This window comes from Spinacia oleracea, chromosome 4, assembly GCF_020520425.1.
Source record: "Spinacia oleracea cultivar Varoflay chromosome 4, BTI_SOV_V1, whole genome shotgun sequence".
Lineage (NCBI taxonomy): Eukaryota > Viridiplantae > Streptophyta > Magnoliopsida > Caryophyllales > Amaranthaceae > Spinacia > Spinacia oleracea.
Window position 1 is genome coordinate 170,216,012 of NC_079490.1, and position 18,608 is coordinate 170,234,619.

The following is an 18,608-nucleotide window of genomic DNA, read 5'->3' on the forward strand; positions in this document are numbered from 1 at the left end:
TAATTGAAAAGTAGGAGAGAGATATATAGAACCAGAGTGAGTTATTTTGAGTCCCATACCGTCTCCAATTACCAATTCACCCGTGCCATCATATGGGGCATGAAGTGAGAGGTTGTTGAGGTCTGCCGTAACATGATGCGACGCACCACTATCAAGTATCCAAGGAGAAGAGGAAGGGGCAGCAAGGGCGGAGGTGTTGACCTGTGGTTTCTGTGTGGGTTTAGGTGGATACTAGTTAGCAGGAGGGTAGACATTAGGAAATTTTTGTGTAAAGGTAGGACAATGAGCAATGACATGACCCTGTTCACGACACCATTGACATTTTCCAAGGAAAGGTCGAGGCTGACGAGGTGAGGTGTTAGGAGTTGGAAGAATACCTTGTGTGTTCTGACGAGAGGTAGTGTTTGAACGACCATGGTGGCGGGTTGATGCGGCAAAGGCAGTAGCAGGAAGAGTTGGATCAGTCCTTGCTTGTTGGATGGATAATTCCTTGTTGATTAACTTTTCATGGAGCTCCTCGAATGATATGGGAGTATCTCTAGCATGCACCGAGTCAATGACAGATTGATAGGAGTCATCGAGGCATGAGAGTACTCGGTCAATGAGATCCTCATGTTCATATTGTTTTCCCAAAGCAGCAAGGCGGTCAACACATTCTTTGAGTGACTGCATATAATCAGAGATGGAGAGATTGCCTTTGACAATGCGGTTAAGCTTGTCTTTGATTTGGTTAATGTGGCCTCTTGAAGGGAGGGCATAGGTACGATTGAGTTTGTCCCATAGCTGGGCAGAAGTTTTGGCCTGAGAAACAAGAGGAATGAGGTTAGGAGAGAATGTATCTATAAGTGCACCAAACAGTAGGCGATCTTGTCGTTTCCAGAATGCATGGTTGGGGTTTGGTTCTTGCACGCCATCATCATTTGTGATGGCAGAGGGGGGACATTCAAGGGAGCCATCAACATAGGAGAAGAGGTCATGACCCTCTAAGATAGCTTCAACCTAGAGTTTCCAGGAAAGGTAATTGGTGGGGGTTAGTTTGATAGCATTATGAATATTGAGGAAGGTGTAAAGTTTGGAGGGATCATTGCCATTGGGGATTTGGTAGGATGGAGTGGAGTTGGTAGAAGCCATAGGAGAAGCAGAGGAATGAGATTGAACGGTAGTTATAGGATCAAAAACTCTGATACCATATAGAAGAGTTTAAGAGAAGGGATGATTTTACCATTCCATGTTCACAAATATATACTGGTACAAGGTAGTTACAAGAGAGCTAAATAAGGCTATACAAGATATGTGAGACTGAAGTCAAGGTGAATAATACGTAATTGATATGTAAATAATATATATGCAAATAATATCCCTAAAATTATGGAATGATATATGCAGGATAACCGTTGGTATAGACTTTGATTATCATCATAAGTCAAACCTTATTATCGTTGACAACAACTCAATACTCAATATACAAAGATCAATTAGTAAGTTTTTCACATGAACATTTTGCAAATATTTACTTAATTTAAGATGATTAAAAGCTGTTGTATTATACAATAATACATATACCATATACTAATACTTGGTAGAATCGTACGTAGGATACTAGTATCTCACCTCATATTCCCTTGTTAACATCAGATGTTGTGGATCTTGCCCTTGGAAGAGCCCTCTCCCATTTATTTAATACAAAGAAATATATGTTCAATTGTTCATATCAGAATGAATTTAAAGATAGTTTACACACACAAAGAAGAGCACAACTAGGGGCATCCATAATACAAATATGTTTTCTAACCATATTTAGAACTAAGTGTGCCTCAGCTCATGGCTAACCATGGATGAATGCTTCAAGAAAAGCTGGATAAAGATCGTGTGAAGAACGAGTCAGTTCTTGCTGCTTCAGACGTATGTATCAAGCTTTGACTTTGACTTTCAGTTTCAGTTTCAGTTACAGACAGTTGTTTCAGCTTCTTAGATCCAAGATACATCAACTCATGACCATATGATTTATTCGGCTCCAGAATTAGTTCTTGAACCGCGATGTTTCCTTCAAGCATGTTTAGTGCTGCCGACATAGTAGGCCTAAGTGCTGGAGATGGATTTGTGCATAGTAGTGCAACTTGAATCATAATTGATGCTTCTTCCTTGTTGTAATCAGTTCCCAGTGTTGGATCCATCAGTTCCATCAAGTCTCCTTTTTGTTTCAAAACAAAGGCCTGGAATGTAATTAAAGATTAACATCATACTTCCTCCGTTTTTTAATACTCGCAACGTTTGGACTTTATACATTATTCACATATTCAACTTTGACTATTGTTCCTGATTTATACGTAAGATAAAACATATTCATGTGGGACTCTTGTTAGATTCATCTCAATGTGTACTTTCAAAATATCAACTTTTTTAATTTTTGCTTAAGAATTTAAGATATTAATTATCAAAGTTGTGCATTAGTAAAGCATGATACCTAGATAAAGTATACTCCCTCAGACTGGAAATAATATTCGCATTGTCCCAAACTCCTAATTACGGATTCCTCATAATGTCACTAAAATACCTTTTATAATGAAGAAAATGCGACTTTTTTCCAAAACATCCCAAATATATGTGATTACGGAGTATTATTTCCCAAATATACGTGATTATCTGCACAGTAATTAACGAAGTATATGGTTAGGTCAAATTTACCCAATCCAGGAGACAAAAGTAATCTTCTTCAGGCAGAAATTTCATGTTGCTTCTTCCAGCCATGACTTCTAAGACAACAACCCCAAAGCTGTAAACATCAGCTTTGGGTGTCAAATACCCCCGCAATGCATATTCTGGAGCCATGTATCCTCTGCAAAAGAAGACTATTATTGATTTCTAAACTGTAGCAGTTAATTAGAGTTGTATTGTCCACCTTGTATATGCTTTGTATATATTTTGTTCTAGTTGTCATTGTTTGTAACAAACTCTAATATGATCACATAAATTCTTCCCATTGTTTCTCTAGATTTCTTCTGAATCTTAATGGATTTTACCTCTCTTGTTTAAGGAGTCAATGTGATAGAAATCTTTTCAAAGAGATTATGAGTAAAATATATGGAAATGACAAGCTTTGGTGCAAAATATGATAGGTATTAAGCAAAAACATACTGGTTATAATACTAAGAGACGTTTAGAAAATGAAATTACATTTGAAAAGATAGGAAATTGCTTTGGTTGGTTCCAAGTCCAATTTATACGAGTTAAATAGATAAAGATCAATGCTTGGTGTTTCAAAGAATTGGCTTACATTGTTCCAGCAGCTCTAGTGCTAATGTGTGTAACATCCTCTTCGTTAAGCTTTGCCAACCCAAAGTCTGAAATTTTTGGGTTAAGGTCACGATCAAGCAATATGTTTGTAGCTTTGATGTCTCTATGAATCATTTTTATTCTTGTTTCTTCGTGCAGGAAGGCCAAACCCCTAGCAATACCTGTGCATATCCTTTTCCTCGTAGGCCAATCTAATCTCAACTGAACATGGTCTGAACCTTCATCCAGAAATATGTCAGCTTTTAAAACTTTGTAGGCACAATCTTATCACAAATTCTTATTTACAAGTAGTGTACAATACACTGGAGTTAAATTTAACTCAAAATACTTAGAAGTTACCCTTACATAGGTAAAAGTTGTCTATTTTTTAGTAATAAATTTTTTCATTTTAATAAAAATGATTTCTTCAAATTACTAATAATGTATAAAATTAATTATATAACCCTTTAAAATGTTTATCTATCAACTTTTTTTTTATAATATAAAAGTTACTCAAAACATATTATAAGTTAAAAAAAAGAAGTAAAAGTTACAAAAATCTGGATAGAAGTTACTCTGGTAGTCTAGTGTACGATAAATTTATTGTACACCTTGTGCATGCAAGACCTTTTGCAATTTTCAGCCAAAATAACACCAAGAATTTGTGCAAATTGTGTAATCTCTATATAGTTGTTACAACAAGAACAAGATAAAGAAAAAACCAATATAAGTACTTACCAAAGAGAGCATGTCCAAGGTCCTTGTTCTCCATGTACTCATACACCAGCACCAACTGGCTTGTATCAACACAACACCCGTACAATCTCACGAGATTAGGATGATACAAACTAGAAATCATACCAATTTCATTCACAAATTCCCGATTCCCTTGGGATGATTTGGCTGAAAGTTGTTTGACAGCAATATGTGTACCATCTGACAAGGTTCCCTACATCAAAATTCAGTACAAGATTTTCACTTTTCCTCCCAAATTCGTCCATAACAAATATGGATTCATACATCAACCATGAAAAGTAGAGTTACATACCTTAAACACAGGTCCAAACCCACCTTCTCCTAACTTACTAGCAGCATTGAAGTTGTTACAGGCAGACTTGATTTGTTTATAAGCGAAGAGACCAATTTGTGGGTTCAACACTCGCAACTCTGACCATAATATAACAATAATATTCAGAATGGAAAAAAATTTGAATAATCATAGTAAAAGAAACCCATCTAATAAGACATAAAAAATCATGCTTTCTACTGATATGCATATAATAGAAATACTTTCTCATTATCGTGTTTCATTTCTGCTATCTATAGGTAACATTAGTTAACACATAAGATAATTTAATTTTTTGTATAAAACAGAGATTACGATTTAGAGAAGGACAGGATAATGTTAACTACTATGAATCCTAAACACGAGGTGACATTTTGATTGGTCAGCTTTTCACTTCGTAATTCTGCACATATTAAGCTTCCACTTAGCTTAACAATAAGGGAACTCCTTCATATGTGTTGCAACTTGCAACTATAGTAAGATTGTACCAATTGCCTGTTGGTTCAGTGGTGATTGGGGCTGAACTTGGTAGGGAGAACTCGTGTTCTATCCCCCGCAACAACAATTGGGAGGGACTGAAACCTATCCACCCAGAACTCGCCCCGAATCCGGATTAGCCCTAAGGGTGAACCGGGTGCTAACACCAAAAAAGTAGTAAGATTGTCGGGCATTCGACTGCAAGGTTTTTAAGTTGCATCCTGAATTATGAAGTTTGTCGAATTCAAGAATCAAGAGGATAATCGCTACTGTGCAATCTCATGAGAATTAGTTAGGTTCAGCATCTTCAGCCATTATCATGTTCTCCTGTATCTGATACCTTTTACTCTACCCCTTTTGATTTAACATCTTCTTTACTGTTGAGAAGGTAGTCTATACTATAGTCCCCAAAACCTCCCACTTTACTTGCGCAATTGTTACTCAACCTAACACTGAATGCACTTATTAACTGTGTTTTTCTTTTATCATTAATTCGCATCACACAACCTAACACTGAATGCACTTGTTAACCATGTTTTTCTTTTATCATTAACTCGCATCTCTCGATAAACTCGTATCTGTAACTTATCTACTTATACTGAACCATCTTACCGAGAGGCTTCCACTAAATTTATTTGGATATATACAAGCAATGAGAAAGGAAATTTTCAACTACAGCATCTTACATATAATCAAAACATGTGAGGAATTGACAAATAAAGTTCTGAACAGAACACACTGACCTTGTTCCTTTGCTCGGATATTTGCCATACGGCGTTTCCACCAAAAAATACCAACCACTATGACAAAAAGGCATGATGTAACTCCTATCAGAACCCACTTGACTATTTTCCAGTCAAAAGGAGGGTTGGACTCTGCATATAGAAGTGATATAAGATCTCACATTTTCACATATGTGAGGAATCTTGCTTGAAGACAAATTTAAGATACCAGAAAATCCGCATCCTTCCATGTTTTGCAACAATAAAATGTTTGAAATACTGAAAATTATTGCAGGAAGCTGTGTTAACTAATTCTAGCATTTTACAGTTCATTTCAGTTATTATGATGATGCAAGATGAATGTCTCTGTGACCAATAAATTGGGGCTATAATTGATGTTTGTGAATTACCACCAAGAATATATGAAGTATATATTTTTTGATCAAGATTCAAGATTACAATAGTTCTAATTAAAAGATAAATAAATGAACTTGAGCTTGCAATCTGATGTATAACTTACGCGACTCCACTGAAATTGCTGAAATAAGAGGACCATAATTTCCAAGATCTGGAACTCGTATACTCCCTTTTCCAGTGTAGTGGAAGCGAACTTCTATTGATTTTGTTACTGGTATGTTTCTGAAAGTTTTATTGACAGCCTTATTTGTTCCATTCGCTTCCTTAGCAATATCAAAATCCTTGGCATACAACTTTTCCTGCATGAAATCCAACTCTATAAATGCACACTTCTTCAATTTCAGCAACCAGTAATTAACACTTATTGCTACTACATCTCTGAGATAATGAGAGAGAGAAATATAAACCTGGATAAAAATATCAAATACCCGCCTACCACTGCTCGTGTATGAACCATCATCTGTAAAGACAATTTCAGAAAAGGAAAGGGTCACAGTGTAGTTCCCTTTTGCCAAGCAACGGCCATAGTAGGTTAGAGATGTAGCAGAGATTCGTGCTTCTTTGTACAACTGTGTGTCATTCATTCTTAATATCGAAGAATTCCGTGCTATATTTGTAGGAACTTCAGCTTTCCAGAATTCTCCAGTACTACTAAATCCCCAGTCAGCCTTCTTTGAGCTGTTTCTGAAAAATTCTGCATTTCCATTAGGTTCACTGTCTTGTTCGTAGGTGATCTTTCCGATGGTGGTTTGTTGTCCTCCACAGTTGATATGCAATGAATATCGAGCTTCACAAGTACAATAATACGTTAAAAAAATATTGGTCTTCGTAGTATATATTCATACAGCATACAACTTTAGTGTACTACCCTTATTACAAGTCAACAATCTGGTCTTCTGTACTGCCCCTTAGACCCTTATCTAATATACGATTTTGATCCTGACAAAAATGCAAGTCTGCCACCAAGTTATAGGCTTCATAGAGAAGTACCTTTGCACTCAAATAGTAGACTAGTGTTATATGGCATAGTGGCATGTAGATACCCGGGTACATGGTTGTTGTTCATGGGAACATATTTCCCTCTATGAATTTGTTCCTACATGAATGCAATTATTGCTGCTCGACAAACTATGTACTGTAGATCACAGGAGAGGGTGGGGGCGGTTCAGAAAATTCGGTAAGATCACCATTTAACAAATGCAGTAGTGACATATACAGCATAGATAAACAAATCCAGCACAATAAAGGGCCTTGCTCCATAGTTATACAGATTCAAATAGACCATGTACCTTTTGAGCATCTTAAGCTCCTCAAGCAAGCACTTGAATCCCTACGTCAATCATCCATTTGTATTTGCATCAAGTAATCACGTGTCATAGACTGTTATAAAAAATAATGCATATTACATTTTCTATCATGACTGAAGGAAACATTATTGTACTTACAAGGTCTTTTGCCTTGCATTGCATCTGTACAAGTTTCTGAAGTAAGAAAAGAGAAGGAAAACATTTTATTTAGTGAAGGATTAATTGACTGCTTAATCAAATTTTCAAGTGCTTGTTACAACAAAATGAAATACTTACAGAGTTCCTCTGTTGCAAAGAGATTCTACAAGGGTATCATCAAAATTGTTGTACGAAAGGTCTACGTGGCTGAAAGTACAATTGTCGTAATTTTAAGAACAAACTTTTCTTTATCAAAGTAACGAATACAACAAAACATTATGAAATGTCGGCCAGTATATTCACTCCTAAAGGAGAGTGATGAACAACTACAACTCAAGTGGCATACCATGTTGTGTGTAGTCAGTTCATCTGGAAAAGCTATATTCAATCTTCAATATGTTTACTGTTTTAATGTTTTATCTTTAACAACAATTTTTGCTTCATTTGGGATATCTTCCTGCGGAGTTTAACGTATAAACATTGAGATTGAAGTATCTCATTTATTTGATTTATTTCTTCAATTATCCTTTAAAGTTATTTTATCTTCAAGCTTATTTTTCATGAAAAGTTCAAACTATATGTTGCTTACAGACTTGTGACTAGTTTCTCATTGACTCAATTACGCTATATCTTTTTCCTTTTCGTCTTAATCCAAGGGGAGATGCTTTGTGCTGAACGGGAAAATATGAATAAAAGGCTTCCTAAGAGGTGCTGTAAGTGTAACCTACTTAAGATGGAGATCCCGTGATGTAGCTCTATCTTCAAGGATAATCCCCGACATTGTAATTAGGGGTGTTCATCAGTCCAAACCCGGACCGGACCGAAGATCGAAATTTTGATATTCAAGACCCGAAGACCGGACCGATCATGCTTGGACCGGACCCGGAGCGGACCGAAAAATCGGTCAAAAACCCAGACCGGACCGGTTTGGACCGGTTGTAGACCTGTTTCTATATATATATATATATATATATATATATATATATATATATATATATATATATATATATATATATATATATATTCTACAAATTATGGTAAAAAAGAAAAAATATATATAAAAAAACCAATTGTTTAAGGCCTTTTTTCGTAAGATAAAATAAAATATATCACAATATAGTAATATTAACAACATAGTAAAGGAGAGAATTATAATTTTGAATAGTTTATATTATATTTTATTAAGGAAATATCGGTCCGGTCTAAAACTGGGTTTCGGACCGGACCAGACCGGACCGGACCGAAGACCGAAATTTGATATTTCTCGACCCGAAGACCGGACCGATTGCCTTCGGTCCGGTCCGGTACGGTCTGGGTCGGTCCGGTCGGGACCAATTTTTGCACACCCCTAATTGTAATCCAATTTTGTGGAAATTCTATCTTCCACTTGGTATATTAACACATAGCCGGCTCAATACCACTTTTACTAAACTGTGGTTTCGTCCCATATCTAAACGTCTCTAGCTTCTTATTTCTAATAATGTCTTTCACCTGTGTTAAGTAGGAAACTCTTAACAAAGAAAAGATGACGATAAGTCAAACTCAATCACTTTGATGTCTTAGCAAAACTAGGGCATATAATGATGCAACAAAAGTTTATCATTGCACCTTTTTTTAGGAGCACGCGTGTGAAATGTATGCTTGCACATAGTGTAAAGGTTAGAAAATTAGCCTTCAAGTTTAAATGAAAAATGAGCAATATCTAGACATAAGAATAATTAAGGATGAACAGCCAAACCTATAACCATTTGTGTCGGTGATCCAGCTGGGTATTGGTCCATTTAGCATATTGCTTGTTAAAATCCTAACCATAACAAAAGATAATGATTTTGTTACTTGTAAAAGGATTTATAGTAAAATCAAATACATTTCTTCTTAAAGGAATGCCAGACTCATGCTGCAAAAAGAAAAAGAAGAACCAACCATAGTAGGTGCACTTATTGTAAAACATGGCTCTGTTTGGCAATTATTTGGTCTATTAGTTGTAATCTGGTTAGCTATTAGTTGTTTGTATTAACTGGTTTGACTAAATGGTTAAAATAGCTGCTTGTGTAAAGTGTGGTCTATTAGTTGTAATCTGGTTAGCTATTAGTTGTTTGTATTAACTGGTTTGACTAAATGGTTAAAATAGCTGCTTGTGTAAAGTGTTTGGTAAATAAGTTGTTTGTTGTTTAATGTGTAAAATGACCATTAAGGACACTGACATTAAATAAAGTAGGTTGTTAAGGCTTGTAATTTCAAACAATATTAGGACAAAGTTGTCATTTTACACCAACTTTTTCACACCTCTAATGCAAAAAGATCTTATATTGAGCTTTTTCAAAATTAGCTTTTTTTTATCCCGAAACTCCCTTCCAACCCTCTCCTAACCAAATACTCCCATTACCTTTTTGAGATAGTCAAACCTCTAATTCACCTCAAAAAAACTCTTTTTTCCTCCAAACCTCTCATAACCAAACACCCCCTATACGTCTGATAGGATTTGGAATAAGGTTTCAACGGAAAAAGTATGCAAAGACATTAGTAGGATACATGAATGCTTATCCCGAGTCCAATATCATGAAACTCGATGTATATAAGTATAAAGAGCATAACATAACACTTATTGATGTGCCAACTTCATGCTCTACTTCCTTCTCCATACCACCTTCTTCTAAAGCTCAAAATTATCTTTTATTTCCTTCCTCCATGAGCCCTCTTTCTAAGGATTTAACAGGCTTCGTAATAACATAGAGTCAAACATGACCAGTCTTCTAACCTTTTGTTTTCTTTTAAATAAATAGATTTAGGAGCTTTCCTTTTCACTTTGGCTTCCAGAAGCTATAACTAAAGTTCCTGCAAGGCGCCTTCTAGGAACTTGCATCCAATTAAGTAGAGGAGGTACCATGCATTAAAAAAAAAAGGATATTGGTAGCAATGTGTTATCATGAATCTCCTTTACATAACCATGAAGCAAAACTTAACATTATCTTGAATTCTAGATTCATGTTAGATTGGTCAAAGTTGCTTACAAGTCTTTTAGTGCAGGGATATACGGTACAGAGCCTGTCAGCTTGTTGAAGCTAAGATCCCTACAAGATGACGGAACAAATGCAAAAAAAAAAATCACTTTTAGAAATTGGTATGTATTTATATGTAAAGTCATAACCATAAGAAAGAGTTGAGGGGAGAAGAATACAATATGTCCTTCAATTTCTGCATATTTCCAATATATTGGGGAATACCACCAGTAATATTACAGTTCCTCAAAACCCTGTCACATAAGAAATTACCTGTTTAATTAGATGTTTAGTTCACATAAAGTTTACCTTTTTTTCTTTCATAACAAAAGATGACTCACAGTGTATTGAGTTTTGTCAAATTTCGCAGTGGTGGAAACTTAGAACCCTCTCCATTCAAATCACCGATTCTCCTGTGGAAGAAGCAATTAGTAGTACACTAGATTTTATCTTGACAGGCTCATTAGAATGAAATTATATAATCACCTTACATGTACATATTGTTTTCCAGTTCATGTATAGGATTTTATTTTGTTGTTCAAATGGTTTCAAACACGGTCTTCATCAATACTAGGAGAGAGGTTTCTTTTACCTTCTTCTTACACAAGGAAAATCTAATTAGAAAGACTAGTATATTTTTTTGGTGTAAAGAAACTATATATACATCAGAGGACAAGGAGCCTTTCAGAAAGTATTAAAAAACAAGTGTGCCAATTATGCTTAATACATATAGTAGGGGAGAGTTCGTGGAACCTCATTCAATACTATAAAAAAACTATACTTTACACCTAGAAGGAACTTAAGAGAAATAGATTAAGTAGAATTACTTACAATTCATTTATATTGTGCAAAAATGATATGCTGGATGGTATTGGTCCCTCAAAGCCACTACCAATCATTTCTCTGTCAAGTGTCAATGATACCACTAAGATAAATCAAAAAAATAATTGAAATATTTACAATGTTAAGATTGTAAGGATAACGACTTACAGCTTTTGGAGTTTTGAATAATTCTCAAAATGATCAGGCAAGCTCCCATTGAAGTTGTTGCTACTTAATCGACTAACAAGTACACAAAAAAACAAATGATTGAGAGAGAAAGAGATGAACAAAAGCTCTATTCTTAAATCTTAATTCTTCAATCAAATAAACTACTTACAGTACTCTTAGATTGGCCAGATTTTTCAACTCCAAAGGCAACTTTCCTGTAAGTTTGTTGTCATTTAAAGTTCTTCATCAAGTGCAAGGAAAGACACAAACAAGGTTTAGCGTTAATTTTTATGTAACAAAAAAAATGCTAGGATAAATATATATTGAGCTTATTACAAGAAAGGGGGGGAAAAGGGTGTACAGTTCGCTTAAGTAGACCAAGTTCCCAAGCTCAGGGGGAATAGTTCCATTGAATTGATTACTCTCAATGCTTCTGATGTTCCATAAACAATTCGAGTATAGAGTAAGAAATATATGCTATATGCTTGTGCATTTATCTTATAGAAATTGAGAAAAAGGAGAGAAAGGAGGATACAGGTTTATGAGAGTGGTGATATTCCCCAAATATTTTGGAATTGGTCCTGACAGTCGATTGGCAAACAGAGACCTGTAAAAAATATACCTTGCTAGGATAAGAAATTAAGCTCAAAGAAACACATTGACAAACAAAGTACGGAGTATATGTTTTCTTACACGAACTCCAATTTCGCATCAGCCCATCCCCGTGGTATTGTCCCAGTAAGGACATTCCTTGAGAGATCACTGATAAAATAGTACATGTTACATGTTGTCCTTAATTGTCAACTATATGCACAACAAAGATAATTGATTCATTGGAGGAGTCTTCTTACATTCTCTTAAGGTAAGGCAGCTCTCTGAGGGATCTCGGAAGGATACCAGTAAGATTTTGGCCCCTCCAGTTACTTTCATACAAGAAATAAGTATTGATGTTAGACTATCATCCTAAAAGGCTAAAAGATTATGTAACATTTACCAACAATGCAGATGCATTAATCTTAATGTCCAAACAAACAAACCTTAATTGACATTTCCTGGAAATATATTTATGTAACATCACACGAAATTATATTTCCTACAATTAACCAAACGAGCACTAACACTATATGAGTCATATGACGGCACTACGAGGAACCAATATGAATTATTTCACTATACTAGAGAAACTCTAATCTTCTTTTTTAGAAATTTGAACTTAACCAACATATAAATCACATTATATTTTCCTCTTATATTTCTAAATTTTGTTACATTTCAATGACTTAATGTCAATATAAGACTGAACACAAAGATAACTCGAACATACAATTCTAGCAAGTCATATCTTCCCATTATCCCCAAAGCTTCACTATTTTTGCACCACAAGACTCTTAACATAAAAGAATAAAACTCACCTTCCTCCAAGAACACTACATCCTTGATCCATAACAATCGAAATACATCCAGTTAATTTGACCAAGTCACATAACATTTAGCATAGCACGAAAACATTCGAAACACATTACTGATAGATATTACAGATTAGCAAGAGAAGCAATAGAGGAAAAAACAGAACGCCAGAAAGGACTAGAAAACTGTCATGGACATCTTAGCTACAATTACATAAATACATAATCACACTGGAGGAAAACAAGTATCACATACTTCAATATGACATTAAACATCAACCAACAAAAATGTCAAAATTTAGCAAAAAAAAAATCGAATGTTTGAGCAACATACATATCTGAGACATGCCATCTGCTATTATGACATGTGCAGTTTATGGAATTGGTATAAAACTTCCAATCATCTTTTGTGTTCCAACAAGTGGGGGTTGAGATATTGATACAGGGATCTGCTGAGCAATTCCAGTCAGGTTTTCTGACTTGTCTAGCTATTTCACGAAGACTCTTTACTGCACACACCAAACAATTATGTAAATATACCTCATACCACTGGCACAAATGATACCGGAAATGATTTTGGCACACCAAAAATTGATTTAGGCACACCCCTTAAAGCACAGGTTTCTTTGCTCTACTCACACAGAGGTGTGCCAAAACCAATCAAATGGCGTACCAAATCAATTCCCAGTGGTACCATTATACTATTGGCTCCTTAGAGGGTTTCTAAACCTCAAGTGACTTGTGTCCATATGGACACAAGTGATTCAAATACAATCATCTTGAGTACCAATACATAATATGTCAGTACCAAAATGCAAAATTGCTTAGAAATACCACCAATATAAGTCATATGTGTTATTATTGGTATTCACATAATTTGTATTGTATTGGTACTAACATATTCTATATTGGTACTCCAAATTCTGTATTGGTACTCACTTGTGTCCAATAGGGACACAAATCACTTGTGACAAAGACTTCCTCTGGCTCCTTAAGTGTTGTGATTAAAGTGTTAAGCAAACTCGGGTTTCCATTGTTTATCAAGGAGATTAACTCAGAATTGCTTATGTTCATATCCCCCTACACCTGCTTCTAAAACATGCTCAATCTCTCATTTCGCTTCTTTCAATTCCCATCCCAATTGCTCAATCCTCTCTCTCTCGACCCTCTTTACTACTCCCTTTGACGCAAAAGCGGTTTCCCTCCCCCGATGAGGAATTAATCAATAAACAACCTTGCACAATCTTACTCCTATATTTCTAGGTATTTTGATGGAATTTGATTAATAACACTTAACCCATTTGCTAATTGTTGATTTTGATTGAAACCCACTTGCTAATTTTGGATTGCAATAAGAACTAAGCTTATCCTTTTGGGGGGAAATCAAAAGAAATTGAAACGCGGAGTGAAACTGTTAGTTTGGGAGTGTTTGTGGGAGGGAATTGGTGAGTTTTATAATTTGGTATGGCCGCATGGAAGTAAGATGGCTGCCAATCTGCCATGGCTAATTGGCTGTAATGGAGGAAAAGGAAGAGAAAGAATAGGAAAATCGATTGTAGCTAGAACGGTAAAAAATCGACACGATTTGAATCCGACCCGAAACCCATCCAGGAAAAACTGAAGGTTGAATAAGATTTTATGACACGTAATCCGATTTTATTGTGACCGAACAGCTCGAAGACTGAACCCGGTTTTTACTTCATAGTTTGAAAATGGTTGTATTTATAGTAATAAATGAGATTATGAGGAATTCTAATTTTTAAGCACAATAAATGTTTCTACTGTTGGGGACGGGGTAACATGATTTTGATTTGAATTATACGTTCATTTTATTGTTGAATATGACTGATGATAATTTATTAATTTGTGCGCATATTTTGTAATCACTAATTTAGGCGGGAGGTGGATAGACGTATAATGTGGCATGACAATTTACCAACTGAAGTACATTCTTTTACAAGAATTTGTACCAGCAAAATGAAGATACTACTCCTCCTTTCTTAAATGTTCTTCCTGTTTCTATTTTTGGCGTTCCTAAATGTTCTTCCCAGTTAGAATCTATACTACTAGTTTTATATGCACGCGATGCGTGCGAGATTACATAAAAAAACTTAAAAAATGTTATCACAACTTTGTTTTTGGATATGATGCTGAAAATACACTTCCACTACACGCTTACGTTCATCAGGCTGCATAAACGTAAACAAATTTCTTTTCACTTTTAAATACAATATGGGCTAATTAAAATCAAGAGAGTATATAGTAGTTAAGCAACCTAATATATGTTGTGCAAAGTCTTATAGGATGATGTTACTTTCAAAATTCAATTTTTATCGAATACAGCAAGTCGAAGCAAGCAATAACTTATAAAACCAAATCTGGTATTATTTCAGATATTTTAATTATATCATCATGTGAGTTAAAGAATATAAAAAAAATTGGATTCACATCTTGGAATAGTTACAACATTAATCATCGATCATTTTTAGTCATTATAAAATACAATCCATTTAGACATTTTATATTATCATGTAATTGTTTTTGTACTCTTTTTTTTATATCTCCATATCGACTTTCAATCTTACATTCGTTTTCGCCCATTATAAAACTCTAAAACTACACATATTATTTTATCAACTTTATTAAGTTTTTTACTTGAATATAACTTCACCAAATTACTCAAACGAACTTTTTCTTAATAAAAATACTAGGTTAGGTCCCGTGCAACGCACGGATGAGACTAAATATTATTTTTCTGTTCTGAATACTTTATTTAAACGAAGTTCTTAATAAAATAAAATCAATTATTATCAATCGTTGTTGGGAAAATCAAAGAAAATTATTATTCCTTTGGATTGTAAAGTGATTAGTGCGATTTTAGGAGTTTAGCATTTCGACATAAATACTTAAGTTTGGAAAATATAAGGGAAAAAAAACTTATCAGACAATTATTAGATATCATTTTCTTTTGGAAAATAATATCCGTAACCGTAACCGTACCCGTAACCTCAATCCATCCAAATTTTTGGATATGGTATTGATTTGATAAACATATCAGTTATAATACCGTATTTTTTAAAACAAGCTATATAACAGGATTTCAATTAAGTTTATAAGTAATTTTGTTGGACCCACTTTTTAACACTTATTTTACATAAAATATAAAATAAATAATTATTTTTTGTTTGGGTATGGTCGTATAATAACACATTCCAGTGTAATTTGTTTATTTATTTATTAACTATTGTAGGTTAAGTGTATAATGCATTTTTTGAAAATTTTATACGAAAATCAAAAAAATATTTTGCTATTTTGCTTTTACGGAGTTTCGGTAATAGCTTACTAAGTTTATTATATAAATAGTAATATAAAAAAACTGTGATATTTTCCATTCCTTACATATCTTCAAATCAGTAATAATTTTTTTTTTTATCGTAATACATTTATTTTTTCATATAAAAAATAAGAAAAAAAAATCTGAAAATCAGATATTTTAAAAGATTCTTAAATTAATTTTTTTTTAAAAGAAAAAAAATACTAAGAACTCACCAGGACGTGACACGTGTCGTTCCTGGTGTGTCTTTTAGTATATAGTAAAGTAATAGATAGATATTTGGTTCTAGTAAACGATAACCCCATACCCGCACACCCAATTTGAGAGAAAGCATGAGGGGCTGAGGATCGTGTATAACTGTGAAGCATTTAATTTAAGCAAGGAAAAAAAAAATTGAAAGAGCAGTAAGCCAGTAAGCCGTGTATAACTCTATAATAGCTAGGAAAAAAAAATCAAAGAGCACTAAGCCAGTAAGCCGTGTACAACTCTGTACTCCCTCTGTCCCGGAATACTCAAAACGGTTTGACTTTTTGCATTATTCACATAATTCACTTTGACCCTATTTTATTTCAAGTATATGAAAACAACTGTTAGTGTATAATATATTGTTGGCTTCATTTTAATATATATTTTCAAAATATTAATATTTTATAAGTTTTTATAATATGTAGTTAAAGATATTGGTGGTTAAAGTTGTGCATTGACAAGCGTGTCCAGTCAAAATGTTGCGAGTATTCCGGGACGGAGAGAGTAACATTTAATTTAAGCTAGGAAACAACATCACACCAACATGCATTTACTCTCTTTCTCTCACCTCTTTGTTGCTCTCAAACTCTTTGGAGATAACACCAGTACACCACCACCGACATCAACGAAGAAGGAGATATGTTCGAAAATGGCGTTTCTAAATGTTCTTCCCAGTTAGAATCTATTCCAATTTTTCCATATTTTTTTCCCAAAATACCCTCATTCTACAATTTAATTTCCTACCATATCTTACATTTATTCCATCCATCTATCCAATTATTCCCATTGATTTCCCCACCCATATTATTTAATTCATTCACAACCCCCAATACATTCACCCACCTTATTTTATGATTATTTTTATAAATATCTCATTTTCTTTTCTTTCTTTATTATTTTATCTCTCTTTCATTTATTCCAAAAAGTAAAATCTCTTACACTCCATCACTACTCTCACACTCGATCGTATTAAAATTCAATTTTTCTTAATTCCCTCCTCGATTCCAATCGGAAAGAACATTAAGGAACGGAGAGAGTATTAAGAAGAAAAAAAGCTCCGAAGTAGATATGAAGAGATAAAAAGCTAACCTTCATTGGCAGAAGTTGTATTAGAGCAATGAACATCTAGGCTATCAGTGCATACGCCAAAGCTCATCAGCAAATGAAGCACAGAAAACAGGACAACCACCAGAGTAACTGCACCACCACCACCACCACAACCACAACCACTCAAAGCTGCTGCTGCCATGGAATAGTACCTTGGTGTTATTTCTGTGCGGTGAGCGTTAATTGTGTGATGATTCATATATATGTTTCCAAAGACTTTTCAAGTGTATGTTATTGTATGCTCGTGTTGTGTCCCACAATTGTGGGACCATTCATGGAAGTATGGAACTGTATGTCGTTAGCTTGAATAGTTACACTACTCATTAATTACATATAACGACACCGGACATGTATATGGTAAAAGGACTAACTCTTTTGGTTGAAGTCCCAAGATTAGTTTTACATTCTATCACGCCCCATCGCATAAAAGCCCTTTGGGCTTGAAGTGTGGATGCAGCATAGACCTTCTCATACCTAGCGCGAAATATTCCACTTACTTTGAAAAGAGGGGTGGATGAGATTCGAACTCGTGACCTTTGCGTCACGTTGGCTCTGATACCATGTCAGAGGACCAACTCAACCAAAAGCTTAAACTGATAGTTGAAGCCCTAAAATTAGTTTTATACTTTATCATATATATTTGTAAATTGCAATCCAAAGTATATCAAATGATCGGACAATAACATGGTTGTTAACTAGTTTAATTGGTTAAATTTTAGTTAGAACAAATTTTTGTAAACCAAAATAAATTTTGGAGCTGATTACTTGATTCTCACACAATTATACATGCACATTACTTCTCTATCTCAATAAATATAGTAATATACAGTGCCAAACTATATATTAAAATTTGTGCCAAACTCATACATAGTCAACATAAACAAAGACCTAAGGATTAGTCCACAATGTCTGCTCCCTTGGAAAGGCATTGACCCATCCTTTCCAAGTCTACGAGTTCATGCACGGTCTAGCACAATCCGACATGAAGTCATAAGCCATAAGCTGGGCTTGGGTCACATTTCTTTTTAAAAGATACGACTGTGCAACAAAAAAATAAGTTAAAGAGTGAAATTATAAATGAGGGCACGCGGATTTAGATTGTGTCTCTGTCCCTTTCAAGGTGTGT

At 34.6% G+C, this 18,608-nt stretch overlaps 1 protein-coding gene across 4 annotated transcripts; it reads right to left on the bottom strand.

The window, feature by feature from the left end:
• Positions 1 to 1,492: 1,492 nt before the first annotated feature.
• Positions 1,493 to 17,735, bottom strand: LOC110798292 (probable LRR receptor-like serine/threonine-protein kinase At1g07650). Of its 4 annotated transcripts, none has more exons than XM_056842818.1 (24): positions 17,465 to 17,731; positions 13,130 to 13,304; positions 12,241 to 12,312; positions 12,083 to 12,151; positions 11,925 to 11,996; positions 11,751 to 11,822; positions 11,559 to 11,630; positions 11,390 to 11,461; positions 11,231 to 11,302; positions 10,741 to 10,812; positions 10,579 to 10,653; positions 10,412 to 10,471; positions 9,139 to 9,204; positions 7,539 to 7,607; positions 7,401 to 7,436; positions 7,245 to 7,285; positions 6,363 to 6,742; positions 6,059 to 6,254; positions 5,560 to 5,691; positions 4,322 to 4,440; positions 4,012 to 4,222; positions 3,275 to 3,506; positions 2,686 to 2,836; positions 1,493 to 2,213 (listed from the first exon to the last, which is right to left on the bottom strand). In XM_056842818.1, the coding sequence occupies exons 1-24, from the start codon at positions 17,679 to 17,681 to the stop codon at positions 1,845 to 1,847; spliced, it is 3,102 nt and encodes a 1,033-aa protein (XP_056698796.1). In that variant the 5' UTR covers positions 17,682 to 17,731; the 3' UTR covers positions 1,493 to 1,844. The 4 variants fall into 4 exon arrangements, with proteins under 4 accessions (XP_056698796.1, XP_021859162.2, XP_056698797.1 ...); XM_022003470.2 differs by having other exon boundaries at positions 3,275 to 3,512; positions 17,465 to 17,727; XM_056842819.1 differs by lacking the exon at positions 7,539 to 7,607 and having other exon boundaries at positions 3,275 to 3,512; positions 17,465 to 17,727.
• Between the last annotated feature and the right edge of the window lie 873 nt (positions 17,736 to 18,608).

Bases quoted from the DNA above. Each gene is read 5' to 3' on its own strand.
- LOC110798292 (XM_022003470.2), bottom strand. From the start codon at position 17,681: ATGAATCATCACACAATTAACGCTCACCGCACAGAAATAACACCAAGG. The intron at 10,813-11,230 runs GTAAGTAATTCT...CTTCTTCCACAG, and splicing joins TTGCACAATATAAATGAATT to GAGAATCGGTGATTTGAATG. The intron at 7,286-7,400 runs GTAAGTACAATA...TGATTGACGTAG, and splicing joins AATGCAAGGCAAAAGACCTT to GGATTCAAGTGCTTGCTTGA.